Genomic DNA, 21,171 nt, shown 5'->3' on the forward strand with positions numbered 1-21,171 from the left:
AACGGACTGAGGCTGAAAGCCAAAGTCTGTTTACAGACTTGGAGTGCCAATACCACCCATACACAGACCCTCATAATCCTATAAATATACTATAAAAATCAATACTGGTGCAACATAGCACAGAAAGATTGAAAGGTTCAACACTGCCATTCTGTGCAAAATGTCTTCTTGTGAAAGTTGCACAATTTCCAAATCACGGACCCTAAAATCAAAAGGATCAGATAACCAAAATGGGCAAGGACCTATAGGATCAATCATTATTAAGATGTCAGAAAGCTCATGGGAAGGTTTCAGAGAGAAAGTCGAACATAAGATAAACCTGAAACTAATAATCAATTAAGTGCAAGCTTTCCTGCTTAATAATTCCTAAATGAGAGCTGGCAGATATATATGGATTGTTACAAGAATTAATCACTAATATGTGGAGACCCCAAAGATAGAGAAAATAATACAATACTCCAGTATATTAATATAAACAGCAGTGCTTATAGAACTGCACAGTAATTTGATAATATATAAAACAATAATGAAACACATATTGCAGATTCAGATGTGATGTAGTGACCTACTTCACCAATAGAAATCTTGACAAGACTTTTATTGAAAACTTCCACAGAGGCCACATGATAACAAGCTGCTGAACTGCATTAAGATCAATCTTTAAGAAAAGGAATGTCGTTTCATCAGAACTATCCTGCAATTAACATGTTTCTAAGGCATTAAGGCTTGCTTTTTACATAAAGCACTTGCGCTATAATTGTACAGTTAGGTTTGACCCGTTTGCTCATAATTTACTTCTCTTCTTTAAAAGACAGTGTTCTGATGGTCTTCCGTGAAAACACACTGCCGCCTTCATGGATCAGTTGATCTAAAGGAGTAAGACAATGATCCTGAACAGTAGACAAAACCTAGGTTCTGAAAAGGTTGCTCACAATACTGCTAATAATAATAATAATAATAATAATAATAATAATAATAATAATAATAATAATAATAATTACAAAGACAATATTGTTCAAGATGACATATCAGGGTAATACAAGCAAAGGCACACTACAACATTCTTTGTTTGACAGAAAAAAAAAATCTGGAAACAAATGACAGACAATGATAGCTCTTGTGTTGACAGAAACAGTTTGTCGACTTCACATACTAGCATCAAGACGACAAGAATGTTCTTTGAGGCGTTAGGAAACTGAGATGGGTAATACTTTACAATGTTAGAAGACGGCAAGAGTACATTCTAGATTGTGCTATTTTTGGTGGGATGGCAGTATTTTGCAAGGCATAAGTTAAAGCTGGCGGTTGTCTTTTTATTAATTCCACAGTGTAAGAGGTCCGTGTTGTTGTTTAGAGGACGCTGACACGCTCGCTGAGGGCCCTCATCTCAGCCTCCTCTGTCTCTGGTTCCTCGCTGCAGTCTGTGTGCTTGTTCACCAGGTGTGGAGGATACTGCAGGCCGTGCTGTCCTGCAAACTGTTCCCAGCGCGAGTCGTCACTCTCGTGAGTGATATAGCGCTCTCCCATTTTACATTCAAGGTCACGTAGATCTAGCCATGTTTGGTAGTCCTGTAATTAAAGAAAAAAGGGACAGTAAATCAGGGTTTATCCTCCTGCTAGATTATTGAATACAGCTATTCTTAAGCTTCCTGAGCCAATTACTATTATGAATAAGGCTCTAAAAGTTTAGGCTGCATTTTAAAAATTTAATCAAAGAGGTCTCATTTTAGGAGGATCTTGCTCTGATATTCAGTTTTTCAAAATGTTTCAGCATCTTCATACACTGTAAACTGCTGTAGTTGAATATTGTATATGGAAATGTATGACAAATTTTTACGCGCACAAAAGTAAAATGTCAAAAAGACTATAAATACTAATAAAAGTTTACTTTTTGATTGAAAATATAAGTTTAAACTTTGATTCACATCCTTAATGAACCAATTAATATATTATAATTATTGATGTGTAACGTATCATCTATCTATCTATCTATCTATCTATCTATCTATCTATACTGTATATGTGTGTATGTATGTATGTAGGTTCCACTAAAAATAATCTACTGATTGTTTCAGCAAATCCATTATCCCTGCTAAGAATCTTATCTTAAGCCCCTTTCACACTGGCATGCTTGACCCGAGTCAATTGAGTCGGCTTCATGATTTTGCACTGTTTTTGATCAAGCAGGGTTGACCTGGGTGACAGGCGTAAGTAAACAATACGTGTATCAATACCCTGGAAGCAGCTTGTTACAGATGCTTCCATCCAAGCTTCTTTGGACTGAACCGTTGCCCCAAATGCTGATTAGAGCAAATGTTTCTACATCCCTGCTGCAATCTGACTCATAGTGTGTCTCAAGCCAAAAAAAAAAATGGTTAAACATAATAAACAAAAACGTTCCTTGAAGAAGTGAAACCTTCACACAGATGTGGCTGTTTGTTATTTCATCCAGCATCATGCATTTTGTCTCGCTCCACCCGGGTCAAAGCGTGTCAATCCACATCCTGAGGTGGGTCACTGGGACCTGGGTTAACCCAGGTACAACCCAGGTACGTGGATTCACACTATGCGGGATTGTGACCCGGGTAGCCAGAACCCAGGTCCAGACCCAGGTGTGAGTGCCAAACTTTTTTTTTTAATTGGATGAAAACCCACTAAAATGTCTTATGTCATCCTTTGACCACTTTCAAGGTTCAGCAATTAAAATCAGCCAAGGGAAGGTGGAGCTATGGATTGCATGGGAAAGGATTGAGAACAGTAAAATCTGCAATGCACACACAGTGAATCACACCAGAAAGAAAGGTAAAAGGACTGTGTGGCCAAAGTGGTTTCTATAGAGACTAAAAATATGTTTGTCTAAGCTTAATCAGACCCCAAAGACTGTGACATACACCATTCACAAGTCTTGCCTCCACAAAGGGTGAGGTCTTTATCCATGGCCAAGTTACATTTACAGCCTGTGTTTATTTAAACAACTTATTAGAATCATTCTGTGCTTTACAGACAGGTATGGCATGCAGAACTGTTCTTAAAACAAACATGTTATCCTTTCTAGACAGTTAGAAGCAGTAGAGAATAAATATTTATGGATTCAGAGCAAATACCTCCAGAACATTTATATAAACAAGATTGAAATGTTAAATAAAATAACCTGTAATTTCGGATTCTTGTCACAGACATATAACAGCAGACCACAAACTGTTGGTTTAACTATTATGAATCCTTCCAGTCAGTCGATAGCATATAAACTGGTGTGAGTGATCACACTGGTCACACTGACTAAGATCTTAAGCACATAGGCCATGTTTTATCCACGCCAGTGTGCTGATAGCCTATAAACAGCAGTGTTATCTCATTCCTTCTGAGTTACTTAAAAACTGGCAGGACAGCTCTAAATCATTTTTACATGGTTCACGGATGCATGAATTGTATATCCACACTGCTGACACACTACGGTTATTTTTGCATGGGCTATACTACACCTACTCTTCTAACATTCTAAAGCAGCAGTCTAAAGACTCTAAGAACATACAAGCTTATCTTTTCCAGCATTCTCTAGTGTTGTGTCATCAGAAACACTGGATTTCAAATCGTCTATCCAACGAGAAAAAATTGTGCAAATCAGGCTCTGCCCATAGGCTGGGGGCTGCAATGCCATAAAGCCTCAACCCACTGATCAACTTTCCAGCGCTTCAAATTGACAAATTATTAGTTTTTTTTGACATGTTATTGATTTTATTTCAGGTGTTTTTTTTTTTTTTATCCAGTCTGCTTGTGTTTACCGTGATGCAAGCACCAATTTGGTTGTATGTAGGTGGGCACACAAGACAGATGCACCAGGAAGATCTTTGTACGAGTGGCACTGAATCAGATGGCTCGAAGGGACACTCAAATTTCAGTGCAAGGGTCTCAGACAGTACAACGAACAGTATATTATGACTAAATTACATCTACGTTTTATATGTGGGTTCTAAAAGAATAAATACAAAAAAAGAGACCCCCCATTACAAACATATGGAAATGTATAATAATAATCTTTATATAGCGCCTTTCATAGTGTACCACCATCACAAAGCACTTTACAAAATACAAGACTAGGGTGTGTGAACTAGGCATCAGTTGCACAGTCACTTACAAGAACATCTCACCTGAAAGACAGAGCACAAGTAGGTTAAGTGACTTGCTCAGGGTCACACAATGAGTCAGTGGCTGAGCTGGGATTTGAATTGGGTACTTCCTGGTTACAAGCCTTTCTTTAATAACTGGACCACGCAGCCTCCTCAAATTGATCGAAACAGTGCTTTTATACCACCACCAAAGAAACAACTGTGAACTTACTGTATTTCTTTTACAAAATGTAAAACATGAATTGATTTAAATACTGTTGGTTTTAAAATTGGTCACCGTTTAGACCTATTGAATATACCCCACTATGGGTGTATGTGTGTGTGTTCACTGTTACAGTGTCATGTAATTCACAGGTATTATACTATGACAAGAAAGCCACAATAAACTTATAACAAGCATTTCTTCATAATTTATTTTTATTGATTAAAATACTGACTCCCAAAACAGAATGGAAGAAATGACAAGAAAGTACCTCATTTTTTTTTATTAACCCAAATATCCAAATGCTTTAGCACTGAAAATAAAAACAAATAGCACTTAGAAAGCTACTAGCTCAAATAAAGACTATGGCGAAGTTGATAAGTTAATGGTTTTTCTAGAAAAGAACGACTTACCTGTAACCAGGGATGACTGAGGGTCTTGTCCACACTGTAGCGTTTCCTCATTTTCACTTGCAATAAGTTATTAATGAGATCAATTGCTGCAAAACAAAAAATATCTTCAGTAAACATGTCTTAACATAAAAAAAGGCTTAAAGGTCCGTAGGCAGTCTTCTCAGATTCAAGAAGGGAATAAGGGCCAAAGCAAACAAAACGTTAAGCTTGTTTTAGGGGTCAAGTGCTTCTGACACTGATTGTGGATTTTTGACCTTGAGGCCACCAATTGCAAAACCCATCCGTCAGCATTATTCAAATGAATGGACAGTCACAAAAATAAATATGCCAAGCATAAAGGTATAAGCCTGTTTACAGCTGCTTAGTTAAAACATCAAATGTTTCCCCCGTCTCAGTACAACAGCTGCAAATCTCTTAAACAGTTCTTAAATTACATTTCAATTGCCAACTCAATCTAGAGTGCGAAGGTGTGATCTGTGCTGTTGTGTGATTTGTTAAGCAGCACTATTAAAAAAAAAAAAAAAAAAAAAAAACCTGGGTTCATTTTCAGGGCAACATGAGGCACAGCAAAGTCATCATGTTCTGTATGTCGTTAAATACAATATATGAATTGCCAGTTTTGACTAGTAATTGGTTTGAAAGCAGACATGGTCATGTAAATTAGGTTTTAAGGGGTTTTAAATTAGGTTTTCAGACATGAATGGCAGCCTAGACCTGTACATTTTAATCAGATCTACATTATAACTAAACAGGACACAACATGCCAATATCAATGTGGATTGAAAAAAAAAAAACCCATACAAATGAAAATGTACACGTGGATATGAAATGAAATGGAAAAGGTGGAAAATAGATATGTGTGCAGTTCATCTTTACGTACTGAAAATAGTGAAGTAAAGAAACAAATAACGGGAACAGCGACCTATGTAAGAAAACTGATACCTTCAACGGTACTTTTTTCTTTGTCATTTATCCTGATTTTAGTGGTTAAGTACAGAAAAATGTAAAATACCTGACTGGATGACATTATTATTCTACATTAACAAAGGAGGCTAAATAAATTGAAGTGTTCATAAAAGAAAGCAAACATTATTATCCTAGGGAATTATATCTCCACATTCTTGTGATCTTTTTTACTTAAAGACTAACTTACAAATGAACACTAGAGAGCTTTTCATGTATTGATGTATCATTCAAACAAAGGAGCAAAGATTCGGGTTCTGTGAATGTTACGGATATTGCGCAATGTAGGCGGCAAGATACCTTTGAAACATGAACTTGTTTTTGCAGTAGCTCATGAAGGCTGACTCTGCCTCAGTCTGAAACAAGGACTTTGAAGCTGAAGATGACCAACAGAATAGAACCCTGAAATCCACTTGTTTGACATGTGAAAGCAGTCACATATCTAGGGGATTTTGTCAGTTAGGCCAATACACAAAAACACAGTAATTCCTTGTTAAATAAATCTCAATTATTTCCCAAGCTAGCTTTATTAAAATTTTACCGAAAGCAAATATGCTGCAGCTTAGTTAATATAATGCCTAAATTGATATCTTGTTATATTATACTACGATGTCGAAGAGCAAAGAGATTATGTTAATCCGAACTGAGATATAGTACTTTTACATGTATAATTCTGTCATTGATAACCAAGCTTTCATCATTGCACACAACCTTAATACTTATAGTTCCGAGTCATATTATTTAATTTATTTTTACTTATTAGAACAATCCAAATCTGTAACTTTTTTTTTTTTTTTTACACGTTTGTTTCTCAAAAAACACAAAGAAACATCTAAAAACACTTGTTTTTCACAAATCACTTTAATCACGGTTTTAAGGAATAACTTATTAGGGAATGTTTTTTAAAACCTGTTTCCATTTTCAAGTTTGCAGTTCATAAAACATTTTGTATTGTTTTATTTGTTTATTTTCATTTTTCAATGTAAAGAACATGTTTAAAAACACTCAAAAAAGGCTCCTTAACTAAGAGGGGTTCTTTAAGCTTCCTAAAAGCAAACTGATACAGTACAGGCCACTTTTTGGCATACTAACAGAACTTTAATTTACCTACCTTCTTGGGAAGTCTCCTTCCAGGGGTTTGGGGGATACATGAATGCTGCATTCTGGATTTGATCATGAATGTCTTCATCTTCGTTAAATGGAAAGGTGCCACTGAGGCTAACATAAATGATGACACCAACAGACCACATGTCCAGCGATCTGTTGTAGCCCTTGTTCCTCAGGACCTCTGGCGCCAGGTATGCAGGGGTTCCGACCACAGAACGCCTGAAAGATTTCTCCCCAATAATCCGTGCAAATCCAAAATCACACAATTTAACCTTGAAGTGAAATGTAAAAAAATAAATAAATAAAAAATAAAGTTATACATACATTCTCTTTCTATATCATACCAAATTGTGTTGAACATGCATCTCTAATATGGAACTGTTTTAAGAGAGTGGTTCAAACAGCGCACAATTACCTACCTATTAACTACTGAAGAAAAAGCTCTCCCGGTGCCTGTCAACAAATATCTGGACAATAAAACTTTTCTAAAATAACAGTTATGGGGCTAGATTCTCAAAGAGTTTTACTCCAAATCATCATTAGCTCAATCTTTTTTTTCATAAAGGACAAAACACCAATTACAATTCTATAATAAAATAAATGTATGATCTGTTTACCTGTGGGAAGGGATCAGCTGATGCCAGTAATACATTCTCAGGTTTGAGGTCACAGTGAACAATGTTTTTAAAGTGAAGATGTCTCAGTGCTACAAGAATCTGTAAATTAAAGACATTGATCATATTATTGCAACTTGTTTGCAAAAAACTCTTCTGATTATAATGCGCTAACAGAGAAGCACTTCTAACATTAATGGCTGGTTTCACTAACTCAACTAACCTTGAATTACCTGAAATAAATGTATTGTTAACCGGGTCGGTGAAACCAGTCGATATGATGAGTGTTTTTTTTTTTTTTTTGGTTCTTAAAACATGAATTCACATTTTTATTTAAGTACATTTTTAAAACAGATTTTCCATAATTTGTTTGCTTGTCAAAGTACTTTCTAACAGTTTATGTTTTAAAAACTTCCATGAGGCGCATCAGGTAAAGTCGCTCCGCATGGAGTGCAGGACGCTCCCTATAGCCTGGAGATCACGTCAACCGTGACTGGGGGTTCCTAGGGGCGGTGCATAATTGGCCGATCACCAAATCCATGGTTCAGCACGCACCACCAACCCCTGTGGCTGATAGGGCGCCTGTGGGTCTGCAATGGAGCCATTCAGATCTGCGTTGTCCTCCAGCACTACAGGTCTGGCTTTACTTTGGATCTGCAGTGTGAAAAATTATGGGTTGGCAGGAACACGTTTCGGAAGACGCGTGTTTCATCCTCCGTGTTAATGTTCCATAAAATCTACAGTATTTGACATTCCCAGACTGACGAAATGCCATCTGTCACAGATTTACATGCTTCCTCAGCACCACCTATTTTAATAGAAATCCAAAAATACACTTTTTTTTATATTAAAACCAGTCACCAGGGTCCATATTTATATTTTGAATAGTCATAATGTGATTGCTTGTGTAGGAATGCAGTGTGCTACCATGTAACGTGAATATAGTGTTGCCTCTTGAGACGACTTGAAAAGGGGTGTTCAACTTGTTTTCCTACCCTGGTGTTGACATTTTAAATAGATATGTTTATAGATTCACTCGATTGAGCACATTAAGGGTTACAAAAAGAAACTCCTTTTAGTGCTAGATGTTTAAGGTTCAATACCTGTCCTTCCTCTCTCTGGCAAGTATTATGTATGCAGTAATGTAATTTCATCTGTTGTATGATGGTCTAACTCTAACTAGTCTTGTGTTGTAGAGTCACTTGGGGTGTACAGTATATGAAGTGCAAGTGCTTGTGACAGGCTTCCCGTCAATACAGCACCTTGGTTTTTAGTGTTGGTGCAAGGTGGCAGTTACTGTCTGTGTGATCATTCTAAACATCATAACTTAAGCTCTGTACGAAATAGACAAGCAACATTCCTGTGGTTTGGGGGCATTGATGATGTCAGTGAGACAGAGCTCTGACATCATAACCAAGGAAACAAGAGATATGGGGATCTAGAAAAGTACCATTAAAATAAAAAAGGGCCCAACAATTCAGATTTGCCAGAAATGAATGTTTTTGTTTTTTTGATATAAATAAAAGCAATACTGTATTATTCTATAGGTATACATCTCCACATGAACCAGTGTCTCTAAATAAACCAATTAACATAAGCACACTTTATTTTAAATTAAACACATATTTAGCCTAAGAGTTTTTTTTTTTTTTTTTCATGTACTGTATATGCACTTTATAACCGAATGGCCTACCTGCGTAATTAAAAACTTTGTAATGCGCTCTGGCAGTCTTCCCTTTTCGCTTGACAAGATCATTTCCAGCATGTCACCATGGAGCTTCTCCATGACAACAAACACGCGTTCAGGAGTCTCAAACATGCACTCCAAGTTGACAACACCAGGATGATGGAGGTTCTGTGGATGAATACACACGAAAAAGCTTCAATTAGTGTTTTCTCCCTGTTTGGATGGATGTTGTTTTATAGCAACATAATGGAGAAACTGAATTTCATTTTGTAAAATAGTATTTATAAGGGTGCTTTATTGAAAAATGGAATGACTATAATTCATAGTTCCCTTTCATTTAAATTTAAATTAAATTAAGATTTTTTTTTTTTTTAACAGTGGCTATTAAGCTAGTAAGAACTCAAAACACATTAGTTAATGTTCCATAAAGTAACTACATGCAGCTGTGTCATTATTATTGTTTTTTATTTTACCTGTAAAATAGCAACCTCATTACGCAGTTGGCTCTCCTGTTTGGTTGGAAACCTTAGCTTATCGATTATTTTGATTGCAACATCTCTTCCTGTCTTTCTGTGTTTTCCTAAAAGATAGATTCAGTTATCACCTACACAATATGAAGGTATTCATTAAGATCTATTATATATTGCACGTCAGATTATAGCTGCCATACACTGTGATTGGAGTGCAGAGCTACTATGGGCAGATATGATGGCATTCATTCCACAAGCCTATTGGATACTGATAAATCTTCAAACCATGTGCCTGCAACAGTGTCAATCTGTTGTCAAAACATCTGCTGTCTTACTGAAACTGACTATAAAATTGAGTGCTTTTAGAGAACACAGTGAAACAATTTGCATAACAACTCTGGTTAGCACTGGTTCAGAACACAGATCATTCGATTTAAAAATTCTGTAACCTCTTCTATATATATTTTTTAATTTTTTAATTTTTTTTTTAAGTGATTCTTCAAGATTTTCACTGAAAATTAGACAGCACACAATTTAGGGATTATTGACTTGTTGTAAAAATGTGCATTATATTAAAACAGTATATATCCTACTTACTTCCTTTTAAAAGATTGCAAAATTAGATTAAATGAATAGAACGCAAATAGAAGAGGGTTTGGAGCAGATGAAACGTGAAACAAATTACACCTCCAGAATTAACAGCATGCATTTTTTTTCTCTAAATTGCCTATCAATTTTTAATTAAAAACTAATTTTCCCCCATAGTACTGCCAGTTTTGTTACTTTGTTTTTTAATTTTTCTGAAAATTGAAATGAATGTCAATGTTAGCAACACATTCACTTCACTGAAGAATTTACAATGTTAGCAACACATTCAATATACCTTCACAGATTTCTTATATATATATATATATATATATATATATATATATATATATATATATATATATATATATATATATATTATATATATATATTAAAGTTCATGTTAATTAACTGAAGCAATGTCTCATATTTTTAAGCATGTTTATTACCTCCATATACTATTCCAAACTGTCCTGATCCTAGCACTTCATCAGGGAAAATCTGGTAAACCGAACTAATGTCCTGTTGGAAGAAGAGGAAAGTTTCATAGAGACATTTTTGCAGTTGCTTCAAGTATCTGTAGCATTACAAACTGCACAGTGTTGATCGGAGGTTCTTCATTGACATTATATTGTGTTTCACTGTGCTTTGCAGGTACTTAATTTATTTGGCAACCTATGCATCATTCACATTCACAAATATCATCATAATCACAAAATTAGTGCAACACCAAACCTATTAAGAAAAGTTTATGTCACGACTTATAGGATAGGACAGTAAAACAAAAATAAATTCTTTATCAGGTAAGAAATTATTTCTTGTTATTATATTATTCTTCATTTTTTCCTATAACAAGAAAAAAAAGTCTTCAAATAGGACAATTTTTCTAATTAAGGAAAGCATTTTGGTCAGTGTAGTTGCTTCTTGTGAAATCTCATACTTACCATCTGTTATTTCAGTAGAATAAAACAAAAAACAGCAAACTGTCAATAGAAACTGCTAAAACATTTGAAGAAAAAGGCTGTACTGTTGGCTAATCACAGTTCGAGCACCGTGCAGAAGAATAAATGTAAGGGGCCTGATAAAATAGGTCGCTGGTGATCACTTTCTTTGGGGTCAGAAGTCTCACAAGATGTTTGAAAATTAACTGTACATTCTGAAGACCTGAGAGTTAGTACTGTACGTTGGGATCTGTTTTAATATGATCTTAAACTAAACCACATGTCTGCTGACGTTACACATTCTATCCCAAAATAAGAAAGGTGAGAGATTAGTCTACCATATCTGCTAAGAAGACCTGACAGCAAAAATCCTGACTGCAGTACGGTGTATTTGTGCCAGAAATAAATACAGTAAGGGCTTCAGCCTAAGTGCGGCCATACTTTATAAAGAACATTGTTATTCATTCTGCATGGCTGTTTATCACATATGCTGCAATATTTACATGCTATTCAGATACTAGGTCATACAAGTAAGACGAGCGTAGACCCAAGTTAATTTAATTTCTCTTACATTTAAATATGCTTTGGTAAACGAAGGCTTGCTCTGACCTCAGGTTTGCTGTATTGTATTTCATTTGGAAACACAAGGTTTAAAAAGCATGCAACTCGTGAATACACAAACACCAACTAATACTGTCCACAGATTTAAAGGGATCTTTTTGCACATTAGGCCTGCACCTACTCTTAAATCAGAAGCTTACCGGTAACCCTAAGCCAGGCACGAGGCTATGAGAAAAGTAGGTCGCTGATAATGCAAAGAGCATCCTAAAGTGGGAATTAAGGGTATTGCAGCATATTTTAAAAAAAGGCATAATAAACAAAATGTAGTTACTTACCACGTTTTCTTGAACTTGGCAATTGGACACAGAAATGCTAACAGAAACATCTTCTGTTGGGTAAACAAAAATAGATAAGACTCATATGCTTACAGTAAGCAAACGGGTACAAATACAGCACAGGGACCAAATAAGCCTATGAAGACAAGGTTACATTTTCAAATTGTTACAGAAGTTGAGTTATTAATAATCTCTTCCATATTAAAATAAAGTGAAATTTTGGCTGTTTGATGTCCAATGTTCACAATAGTCAAATACAGTATGTCCTTATCTATGACAGGACAGAAATGCTCCAAAGTTAAAGCTCAAATTGTATATTTTTTTACTGGCCCCTCAGTGGAAAAGTAGTACTAGTAGTTAATCACATACAGTAACTCACAGATTAACTTGATATTTCTCATGTAAAAGAGTATCTTCCTACATATCTCACTGCTTTAATTCCTGTAACATCTTTTTTCTGTATAAAGTGCCTTTCATAGTGGACCACCATCACTAAGTGCTTTACAGAGGTAGGCTAAGAACTGTGCATTATATGCAGAGTCACTTACAGAGTTAACATCTCACCCACAGGACGGAGCACAAGGAGGTTAAGTGACTTGCTCAGGGTTACACAGTGAGTCAGTCAGTGGCAAAGGTGGGATTTGAACTGGTGACCTTCTGGTTACAAGCACTGGACTTTAACCACTACAGAATCTACAGAACTACATGTTAAATACAGGACATTCTCTAGTTCTGTGGGCCATGCAGTTTACAATACTGTAAGAGCAGGTCTGACTGTTACAGATGCTTGTTAAAGAGTCATTTGAATAATACAATCTTTGCTGTTATTTCACCATGAGGTCATTAGTAGCTTTGCAGTAGTTTGGCTAACAAAATAAAAAAAAACTTAGTGGATACTTTTCTTTTCAGTTTCTATAGCAACAGAACGTAAGGCTAATGGTTTTGCTAATAAATTATTGCTGTTGTTTTTTTCAGACATCAGCATACTCACTCTCTGGGTATGCAGGTAAAGTTGAATATGCATCATTTTACCTTCATTACCTTGACTTGTGAACAATGATGCCATACAATGCATTACAGCTATTACTGCAGAACTGTAAACATATACATATTCACCAAATTCGTTTTTATTTCAGACCACAAGAGACTCCACAAGGAAGGAAAAAGACACCAATGTTAGAGCTGGAAAAAGTTATCAGACCCGACCCATTTGAAACAAATATCACATCAGACAAATAAAATGAATTGATTTAGACAACAGAGACACTTACTGTGCTGGCCATGTCTTGATCCATGCGAGACCCCTTTTGGAATGACAGGCATTAAGGCATGCTGTATGGCCATCTCCCACATCCTTGCAACATCATGCCCAACGCCACTTATGAGCACGTTGTTGTTAGCTGGTGTGTTCCCGGTTTTGACTAAATTTTCCCCAACACTATAAACCATATTTGCAGTGGTGATCTCAAAACAGTGCGGATTGACTCCTGGAGGCAGCAAGCTTACATTTTTTGCTGGCTCCAAGGATAAAACTTCAGATAATGGAATTTCCTGGACGAGATCATTAAAACAGAATTAAAAAAGATAATTAGAACTTCAAAGTAATTATACTTCACTAGTAAGAGACATAAAATATCCAATTTGTACTCAGTTAAATGAACAACCGCAGCGTTTTCAGTTATCAATATGTTTAGCTTAATCAGTCACAGTGAACCATCTAAAATAAAAGCAAAGCCATTCTCTCCCTTTTAATTTAAATGTGTAATATTCTTGATTTATTCTTAGTGGTTGTATCTTGAGTTTAGGTATTTCCTCATTGAGGTATATATTCAATATTCCTCTTCAGTACTATACAGGTTTTTGCTCTTGTCAAAGTGAAAGCAAACAAAACAAACTAATACATGCCTCTGAGTAAACATCTGGAGCAACACAAAAGAAGGAACACAAAGCTGTTGATTTGGTCCGAAAGAATTAGAGAGGAGTTGGTTACAGAAGCTAGAGCAGGATATTTACAGCAAGCAGTAAAGTCCAGAGATCCTCTCTAAATTAGCCATGCAAACGATACACAATCAGGGAGAAAGATGTTTGCAAAACAAGGGATAAACCAAGACAGTCATTCTCTAATTTAAATACATAAATGATGGTGAAGCAACTGTAAAAATGCCTTGATCACCCCCCACCCCCACCCTTTTTTTAGAGGCGACATACCAAATGATCAAGCTGCATGAAAACATAGATTTGAGATTGTCTGTCTGTATACAGGTCTAGGAAAGATAACTCACCCACAAAACCACAGACAAGTAAATATATATAAACAGTTTTTCATTATTTGTGCCATTTTTTACTTATTTCTTTTGTAACTGTTAATACAACTTTTTCATTATTAATTTTAGGATTATCCTTCTAAAAAATCACTTTGCTCTGACAAAATTGTATAAAAAGCCTAACTGATCAAAAACTATACACTGGACCTGAAGATGCCACTGAATAATCTACCGTTCAATTACTTTAGCTTGATAGGTACAACTACATTATTCTTAGCCCATAAGAATGCGAATAAACAGAGTACCAAACACTGAATATTAAATAATACGCAATGAGAAATTGATGGGCAAACCATTGGTTTGGACAATAGTTTGTCCAAGGTTGCAATCATTAATAATTCAAAGTTTAAAGTGTACTTTACCTTGTAGTATTTGCTTCCTGTGTCATTCTGAAACAGTGTAATACACTTGCTGTCCAGTCTCCAGTAGTGCCTCTTCCGCTGTTTCAATGAAAGACATGCAGTAAATCCCATTAGTAACTGTCAGATTAAGTCTTGAACAGATAGCCAATGAGACCCTCAAGTGTCAGGTGCCTGTCTGGATTCTATCCCAGCAAACCCCAGAGATTTAGGGACATGTGCTTTTTAGGTGACGCTCAGATGGAGAGAAGGGAGAGTTTGATCAGATTTATTCTGAGCTCATTCACTTGAAAGAAAAAACACATGTAAACAACTTAACCTTCAATCTCATACTTCTATTACTGCTCTAAGAGTTTGAATCTTTCTCTCAGAGGCAGCAAGCTAAGTGAGATCTTACACCACAATTTACCAGATGGAGAGAGAAGGTTTCTGACTGAGGGTAAATACAAAAGCTTAGCCAAACTCTGATAATAACATGTAATAAAATACAACTTTAAATGAATCGTTTACAGCGCTGGACAATATCAACATACATGAGAGAGTGGGCCTGGTTTTGACTTCATTCCAGGTATTTTCTGATTACAAGGCTGTGTAAAATGTTCCTATTTCAGCTTTTTTTTTTTGTTTCAGGGTCAAATATTAGAGGAATATTAGAGGAATAAACAGTGCACAGAGGATTATAGTTGTTATTTGCAGTTAACATATCAGTAGAGAGAATTCCTTAGAACACAAATGTCCCCTGCTTAAAATAAATAAAAAAAATACTTTACAAATTGCACCTTATGAAACACAACAGTCTGTGCACTGCAAGAGAACCAGCAGTTGTTATTATTATTATTATGATTATTATTATGTTTCTACATGACTGTTTCTCATTAACTTTTATAGTATATACAATATCTTGAAGAGATAGCCAATGTGTGTGTGTGTGTGTGTGTGTGTGTGTATATATATATATATATATATATATATATATATATATATATATATATATATATATATATATATATATATATATATATATATATATATATATATATATATATATATATATATATATATATATATATATATATATATATATATATATATATTGATAGGGCTATCAATTAAAATCACATTTAACTTCTGTGATTAATGCATTAATTTTTTTGTAAGTACATTAATCGCATTGCTGTGTCTAGAGCCTTTTCGTTCAACAAATAAAGCGCAAATCGACCGTGGGGAAAAAATATCCAACAACAATTTACGTTTTTTTTTTATTATTGCCACTTGTTACCTTTCCAAATATGCACTCACTATTAAGAGTTTTGATCCCAATGACCAACTGTACACCATGAACAGGATTTATACAACTGTTGTAAGCCTCAATGCTGACAAGTTGTTGAAGAACATGCTGTCTCGTCTGTGGTTTGAAAGGAGTATGACTATATATAATTGCAATATTCAACAGCAAGCCTGACGCCTTATCCTGTAAGGTGCAGCGGAGAAGAGAGGATGTTAACTAGGCAATGGTAAGTCATTTACTGACTCATTTTATTTAATAATTGCTTAAAATGTAATATTACTGTTTTCTCACTGGTCTGGCTTTTTAAAGCGCACTCACTGCCAATATATGTACATTTATTTGTTGTCTACTTCAAACATTTTAAATGGATTTACAGGGGAAATATTTGATGTATTCAGGGTTTTAACTGATTGAAATAATTTCTGAAATGTTAACTATTTCCTGTGATGTCAGAGCTTTGGTCTTTGACTGTCCAACTTAAATTGGGGCCCACCCACATTTCCATGTTCTCTAAACAATTAACAGTTCATTTCCTAGAAGTGCTTACTGTAGCTACATATTTATAATTGTATTTAAAAAAGCTAATTTATTTCAGTCCACAATCACATTTAAAAATAGATATCCTATTTATTGTGTTTTCTGATCTCTGTATGCTTCTGATCATGTTTGAACCACACGTTTTATTGTGTTGATTGTATTTGTAATTTTTTAATTATTGCCCCTAGTAAATTTTGGTCAGTCTCAATGGGTACGTTTCCTGGTTAAATAAATACATACAGTAAATACATTATAAACAATTGTATTTACAGTTAATAATAATAATAATAATAATAATAATAATAATAATAATAATAATAAAATAATAATAAAACAAATTTAAATTAGATGGATGTAGTAATTGTATCAATTTAATATGAGATTAAAACCGAGATTAACTAAGATGAATTGTTTTAATTGGTAGATTAATTAGCAATTAATTTAATCATTATGATTAATCATTTTTAGAAAAAACTTGACAGCCCTAAATTATTAATATATATATATATATATTATATATATATATATATATAATATATATATATATATATAATATTTATAAATATTTTTGGCTATATAGTATGTTATGTACTATACCTTCCAGTTTTAAGCCATTTGATTGAGTGATGAGGAAAGAGGATGGTCACCACGAGATAACCACTCTGCCAGGGGCTTATAAAACACAAGGCACACTCAAGTCACACTTTTCATGTCAGGGTGATTTAAAATAAAAGTTCAGGTTGGGATTCTTGCCTGTTGGATTAAGATTTGGTGAACTTTGAAATGATTCACATCATATTGATTTTGAATATAAATTCAGCTTCAATTCGGTATTTTTGCTTTTTGTACTGAGTTTTAATAAGGCAGAATACTGCATAGATGAAACGAACAGGTACATGTAATTCTACTTTTATTCACAATCTCATCTCATTAAATTACTCCAACAGTTTATCCTTCATTTTGATTGTCCTTTTGCTATGACAAACCCCTAGATGTAACGAACTAAAGGCTCGGACCCCAACAGATTCGTTATAGCGAGGGTGCACTGTACCAACATTGATATCCATTGAAGTTAAATTACCATTGGGTCCTTATTGGTAAAATGAACCATCCATCCTTCTTTCATCACATTGCTGCTTTTCCTTTTCGTGTGCTTGACAGACTGTACCACTCTCATCAAAGGTATATTGTTGCTTGTTGCAGGACTATGGAGACAAAGATTGCAATATAGAGAATTAAAAACGTATCCTTGTTACTTTCACCCTCAGCCTATCAAAGAGTGAGCACAAAGCACGGCCGCTGTTTAGAAGTTTCTGAAGCATGTTTCGCCTTTGGTTCAGACACTTTGTCAATATCACTAGTTTTTAAGAGGCATAGCAGTGTACATGCTAAGAAGGATAAAGGTGGCTGGCACAACAAATACAATGCATATTGAAGTGTTGGCAATCAGCACGTACAGTACCAACTGTATAACGTATGTCAATGCTTTCTGACCTGATCATTCTATTGGAGTCATCGTGGTCTGGATCGTGGTCGTGCATTTCTCCAGTGTCACTGTGGCTCCCTGTCATCGATATTTCGTGTGTCATGGATTCTTCCATATCATCCAGAAGCCCACTGTTTCGTTCACTGTCATTGTCATCACTGCCTTCTTCCATAACAATGTCAGACTCTGCACCGGGACTGATTAAATCTAATCACAATTATAATAATAAATATGGTATTTTCTATACTGTATGAGCACAGACCACATGAACTCAGAATTCAAGAAGTACATTTATCCAAAACATAAAAATAAATGTCGATGTTACAAAGCTTCCAATTCATGTAAGAGCTCTTACCTTTGTTGCTTCTTGCTAGTCCTGTAACATCAGCTTTTTTTTTTGTTTGTTTTACAAAAAAAATATGACAAACATACTAGGGTAAATACGAATATAGCCCAAATGTTCTAATTAAATACATCAATAATCGCAACTAAAGGAACAGTTTCAGACTGACAAGACATGCCTAGGTCATACATTAGATGTTGCTGAATGAATTCTAACAGCATGACCTGAGCTGATTTAATATAATTCAGAGTTCTTCAGTGATCTGGGATAGACTTTTAAAACAGACTTTTAAATACAGAATATCTAGTTTAGTAAAGCTGTAGTCTAAATTCATTTAGGTTAGTAGGCACTACATATCCAGTCCAGACTGAGGTCAGATTAGAGCCATGAAGGTTCACCTACACTGCCTCTCCAGCAGGGGTTACTGTGGAGCAACCTGAAAATTTCCTGCCGCAGCTTTACTCCAGCCCTTCTGCTGTCTATTAGTGGCATTCACAATCCCATTGTGTAAAAACAACCACTCAGGTAACTGTACATTTTAACAAATGAGCCAATAGACCTGACATTTAAAATCGTGTTCATATTGGGGCATCATCTTCCCTTTTTAAAGTGTTAATCTTAATGTATTAAATGATTGTATCCAATGCTGGGATTTTGATAGGCATATGATGTGTTCTGCAATTAGTATTAAGACACTTGCCTCCGTTAATGGCTAGTTCACCAAGACAGTTGTTTGGCACTTTGGGGGCGCAGCGTTTATGGCAGTTGAACTTGCAATCTATAAGAAAGAAAGAAAGAAAGAAAGAAAGAAAGAATATTTAATTGTGCAGTTATGCCATACGTACTGTTCCTTATTGATCCACTTTGGGGTTGGGTGTGGGTTATATATATATATATATATATATATATATATATATATATATATATATATATATATATATATATACCGAAATTACATTGGGTCAAAATTGATGGGCTATAATAAGAATGGAGGCTTTGACAAAAACATATCACTTGATGCTGTGCTCTGTCCTACTCAGTCTAAAGGACTATAAAGCTAATCCAATTACTTTTTTTTTGTATGTATGCTTGTTATTTCCAATCTTTGGACTGATTGATATTTATATAGGAATAACCCTCCCTACCTCCAGGTATAATTACAAAATCATGATTTGCAAGAAGTTTTGGTTCATGATTAAAAATACAATATAGAAATGTGTGGAAATTAAATGACAGATCTGAACATAAAGTTGGTATTTGATTTTAGCAAGGTCGTCTTTATGTGTTGACGTGGTGCTGTGAAAAACAATCAATAATCACCACAGTGTGCCTGTGTGCATTTATTTTACTTGAATTCATAACTTCCTGCAAACAAAAAAACAAAAGGGCATATTTCCCTACAATAAGGGTATCCGTTTACATGTTAGTGTAAGAAACCATTTACCATAGTAAATTAGCAGTTTGCCTTGTTACTCTTTGCATTTACTATCTAGGTTAAACATTGGTTCTGCAGTACCTTTCCACAATTCTATGTGTTTTTACTGTCACTTTGCTATTCTATTAACACAGTCAACATTTGAACCCCAAAGATGAGCAGGCAGTCTAGCCTTATTTATTATGATCCCTATAGCTGTTGCAGGCACCTCAGTTTTGACATGCGCAGCATAAAGCTAATCTCTTGAAACAATGCAGAAGTGAAGGATACCTACCTTTACATTGCAAGCCCTGCCTAAAAAGCCCTTTAAGTAGCTTCTTACAGTACTGGCAAACAGTGGGGCGTGTGTATGAGTGGACAACAAGAGTGTGAGGTACTTTCACTTTTGACAGCAGTATCTTGTCCAGTTGAATCGGGCGTCCAATGTATGACTGCGAGTTTGACCTCTTTTCTCGTCCAATGAATGACTCAGACTGAGTTTTTTGCTATAAGGGAATGTAAGAGGTTGGCTTTTTACATAATACAACCCTAAATACTATACATTTACTTCCACATTACAAATTCCTGTTGACTACATACATTGTGAAGCACATTTCTAACAAAAATGCACATTTCTTTTCTGATTTTTCGTAACCATGTAAGTTCAGTAAAACTGTTTGGCAAATAACATATTTATTAATGTTCAAATTGCACTGTATATTAACAGTACTATGCATTTTTCAAATGTTTACATAGTTAGACTATATCTGCTTGTTACTATTAAGCATGCATAATACTACACTGGTATTATCAAAGAGTATTTCAACTAACTAAGCAAAACAATAAGGGCACAACATATCAGGTTATAACAAAAGTAATATTTAGCATCATTGCCTAGTAGATTATAATTGTGTTAGAAAACATACATAATACGCACAGATATACACATACAACTAACAGTTTTAAACAAAGACATTTAAACACAATTATACAAATACTGTATGAGGAATACACATACATCTATACACAGTACATATATATATATATATATATATATATATATATATATATATATATATATATATATATATATATATAGATAGATAGATAGATAGATAGATAGATAGATAGATAGATAGATAGATAGACAGATAGATAGATAGATAGATACACACACATACATATATACACAACCCACTCGCCCTCGATATACAGCGGATTTGTATTGGACCCCGACTCCCACGATAGAGCAGGACCCATAGAATTAGGCTAACAAATACTGTACAACCACTCCCTCGTTTTATCATGGGCATCAGGGTCCAATATAAAACCTCTATGCAATCTGGTTTTTCTAGTAGAGTATAAAAAGCAGCATTCGTACTGTGCCGGGTAATTGCTTCTCATCAACTTAAGTC

The 21,171-nt window shown here is 34.9% G+C and overlaps 1 protein-coding gene across 2 annotated transcripts in view; it reads right to left on the reverse strand.

Moving 5' to 3' along the window:
• Positions 1-248: 248 nt before the first annotated feature.
• prkd1 (protein kinase D1) overlaps positions 249-21,171 on the reverse strand; it is a 72,931-nt gene continuing 52,008 nt past the window's right edge. The window contains exons 5-18 of one of the 2 annotated variants that reach the window (XM_041276711.1): positions 20,052-20,262; positions 19,043-19,120; positions 18,008-18,206; positions 17,595-17,718; positions 14,692-14,769; positions 13,277-13,556; positions 12,006-12,058; positions 10,618-10,690; positions 9,587-9,693; positions 9,120-9,281; positions 7,430-7,528; positions 6,817-7,084; positions 4,743-4,828; positions 249-1,569 (exon numbers count right to left, since the gene is read on the reverse strand). In XM_041276711.1, coding sequence (XP_041132645.1) covers positions 1,351-1,569; positions 4,743-4,828; positions 6,817-7,084; positions 7,430-7,528; positions 9,120-9,281; positions 9,587-9,693; positions 10,618-10,690; positions 12,006-12,058; positions 13,277-13,556; positions 14,692-14,769; positions 17,595-17,718; positions 18,008-18,206; positions 19,043-19,120; positions 20,052-20,262 — 2,037 coding nt within the window. In that variant the 3' untranslated portion in view covers positions 249-1,350. The remainder of the gene's footprint in view (positions 1,570-4,742; positions 4,829-6,816; positions 7,085-7,429; positions 7,529-9,119; positions 9,282-9,586; positions 9,694-10,617; positions 10,691-12,005; positions 12,059-13,276; positions 13,557-14,691; positions 14,770-17,594; positions 17,719-18,007; positions 18,207-19,042; positions 19,121-20,051; positions 20,263-21,171) is intronic. The other variant, XM_041276709.1, reaches the window with a different exon arrangement.

Source organism: Polyodon spathula, chromosome 17 (genome assembly GCF_017654505.1).
Source record: "Polyodon spathula isolate WHYD16114869_AA chromosome 17, ASM1765450v1, whole genome shotgun sequence".
In the NCBI taxonomy this organism is placed as follows: Eukaryota; Metazoa; Chordata; class Actinopteri; order Acipenseriformes; family Polyodontidae; genus Polyodon; species Polyodon spathula.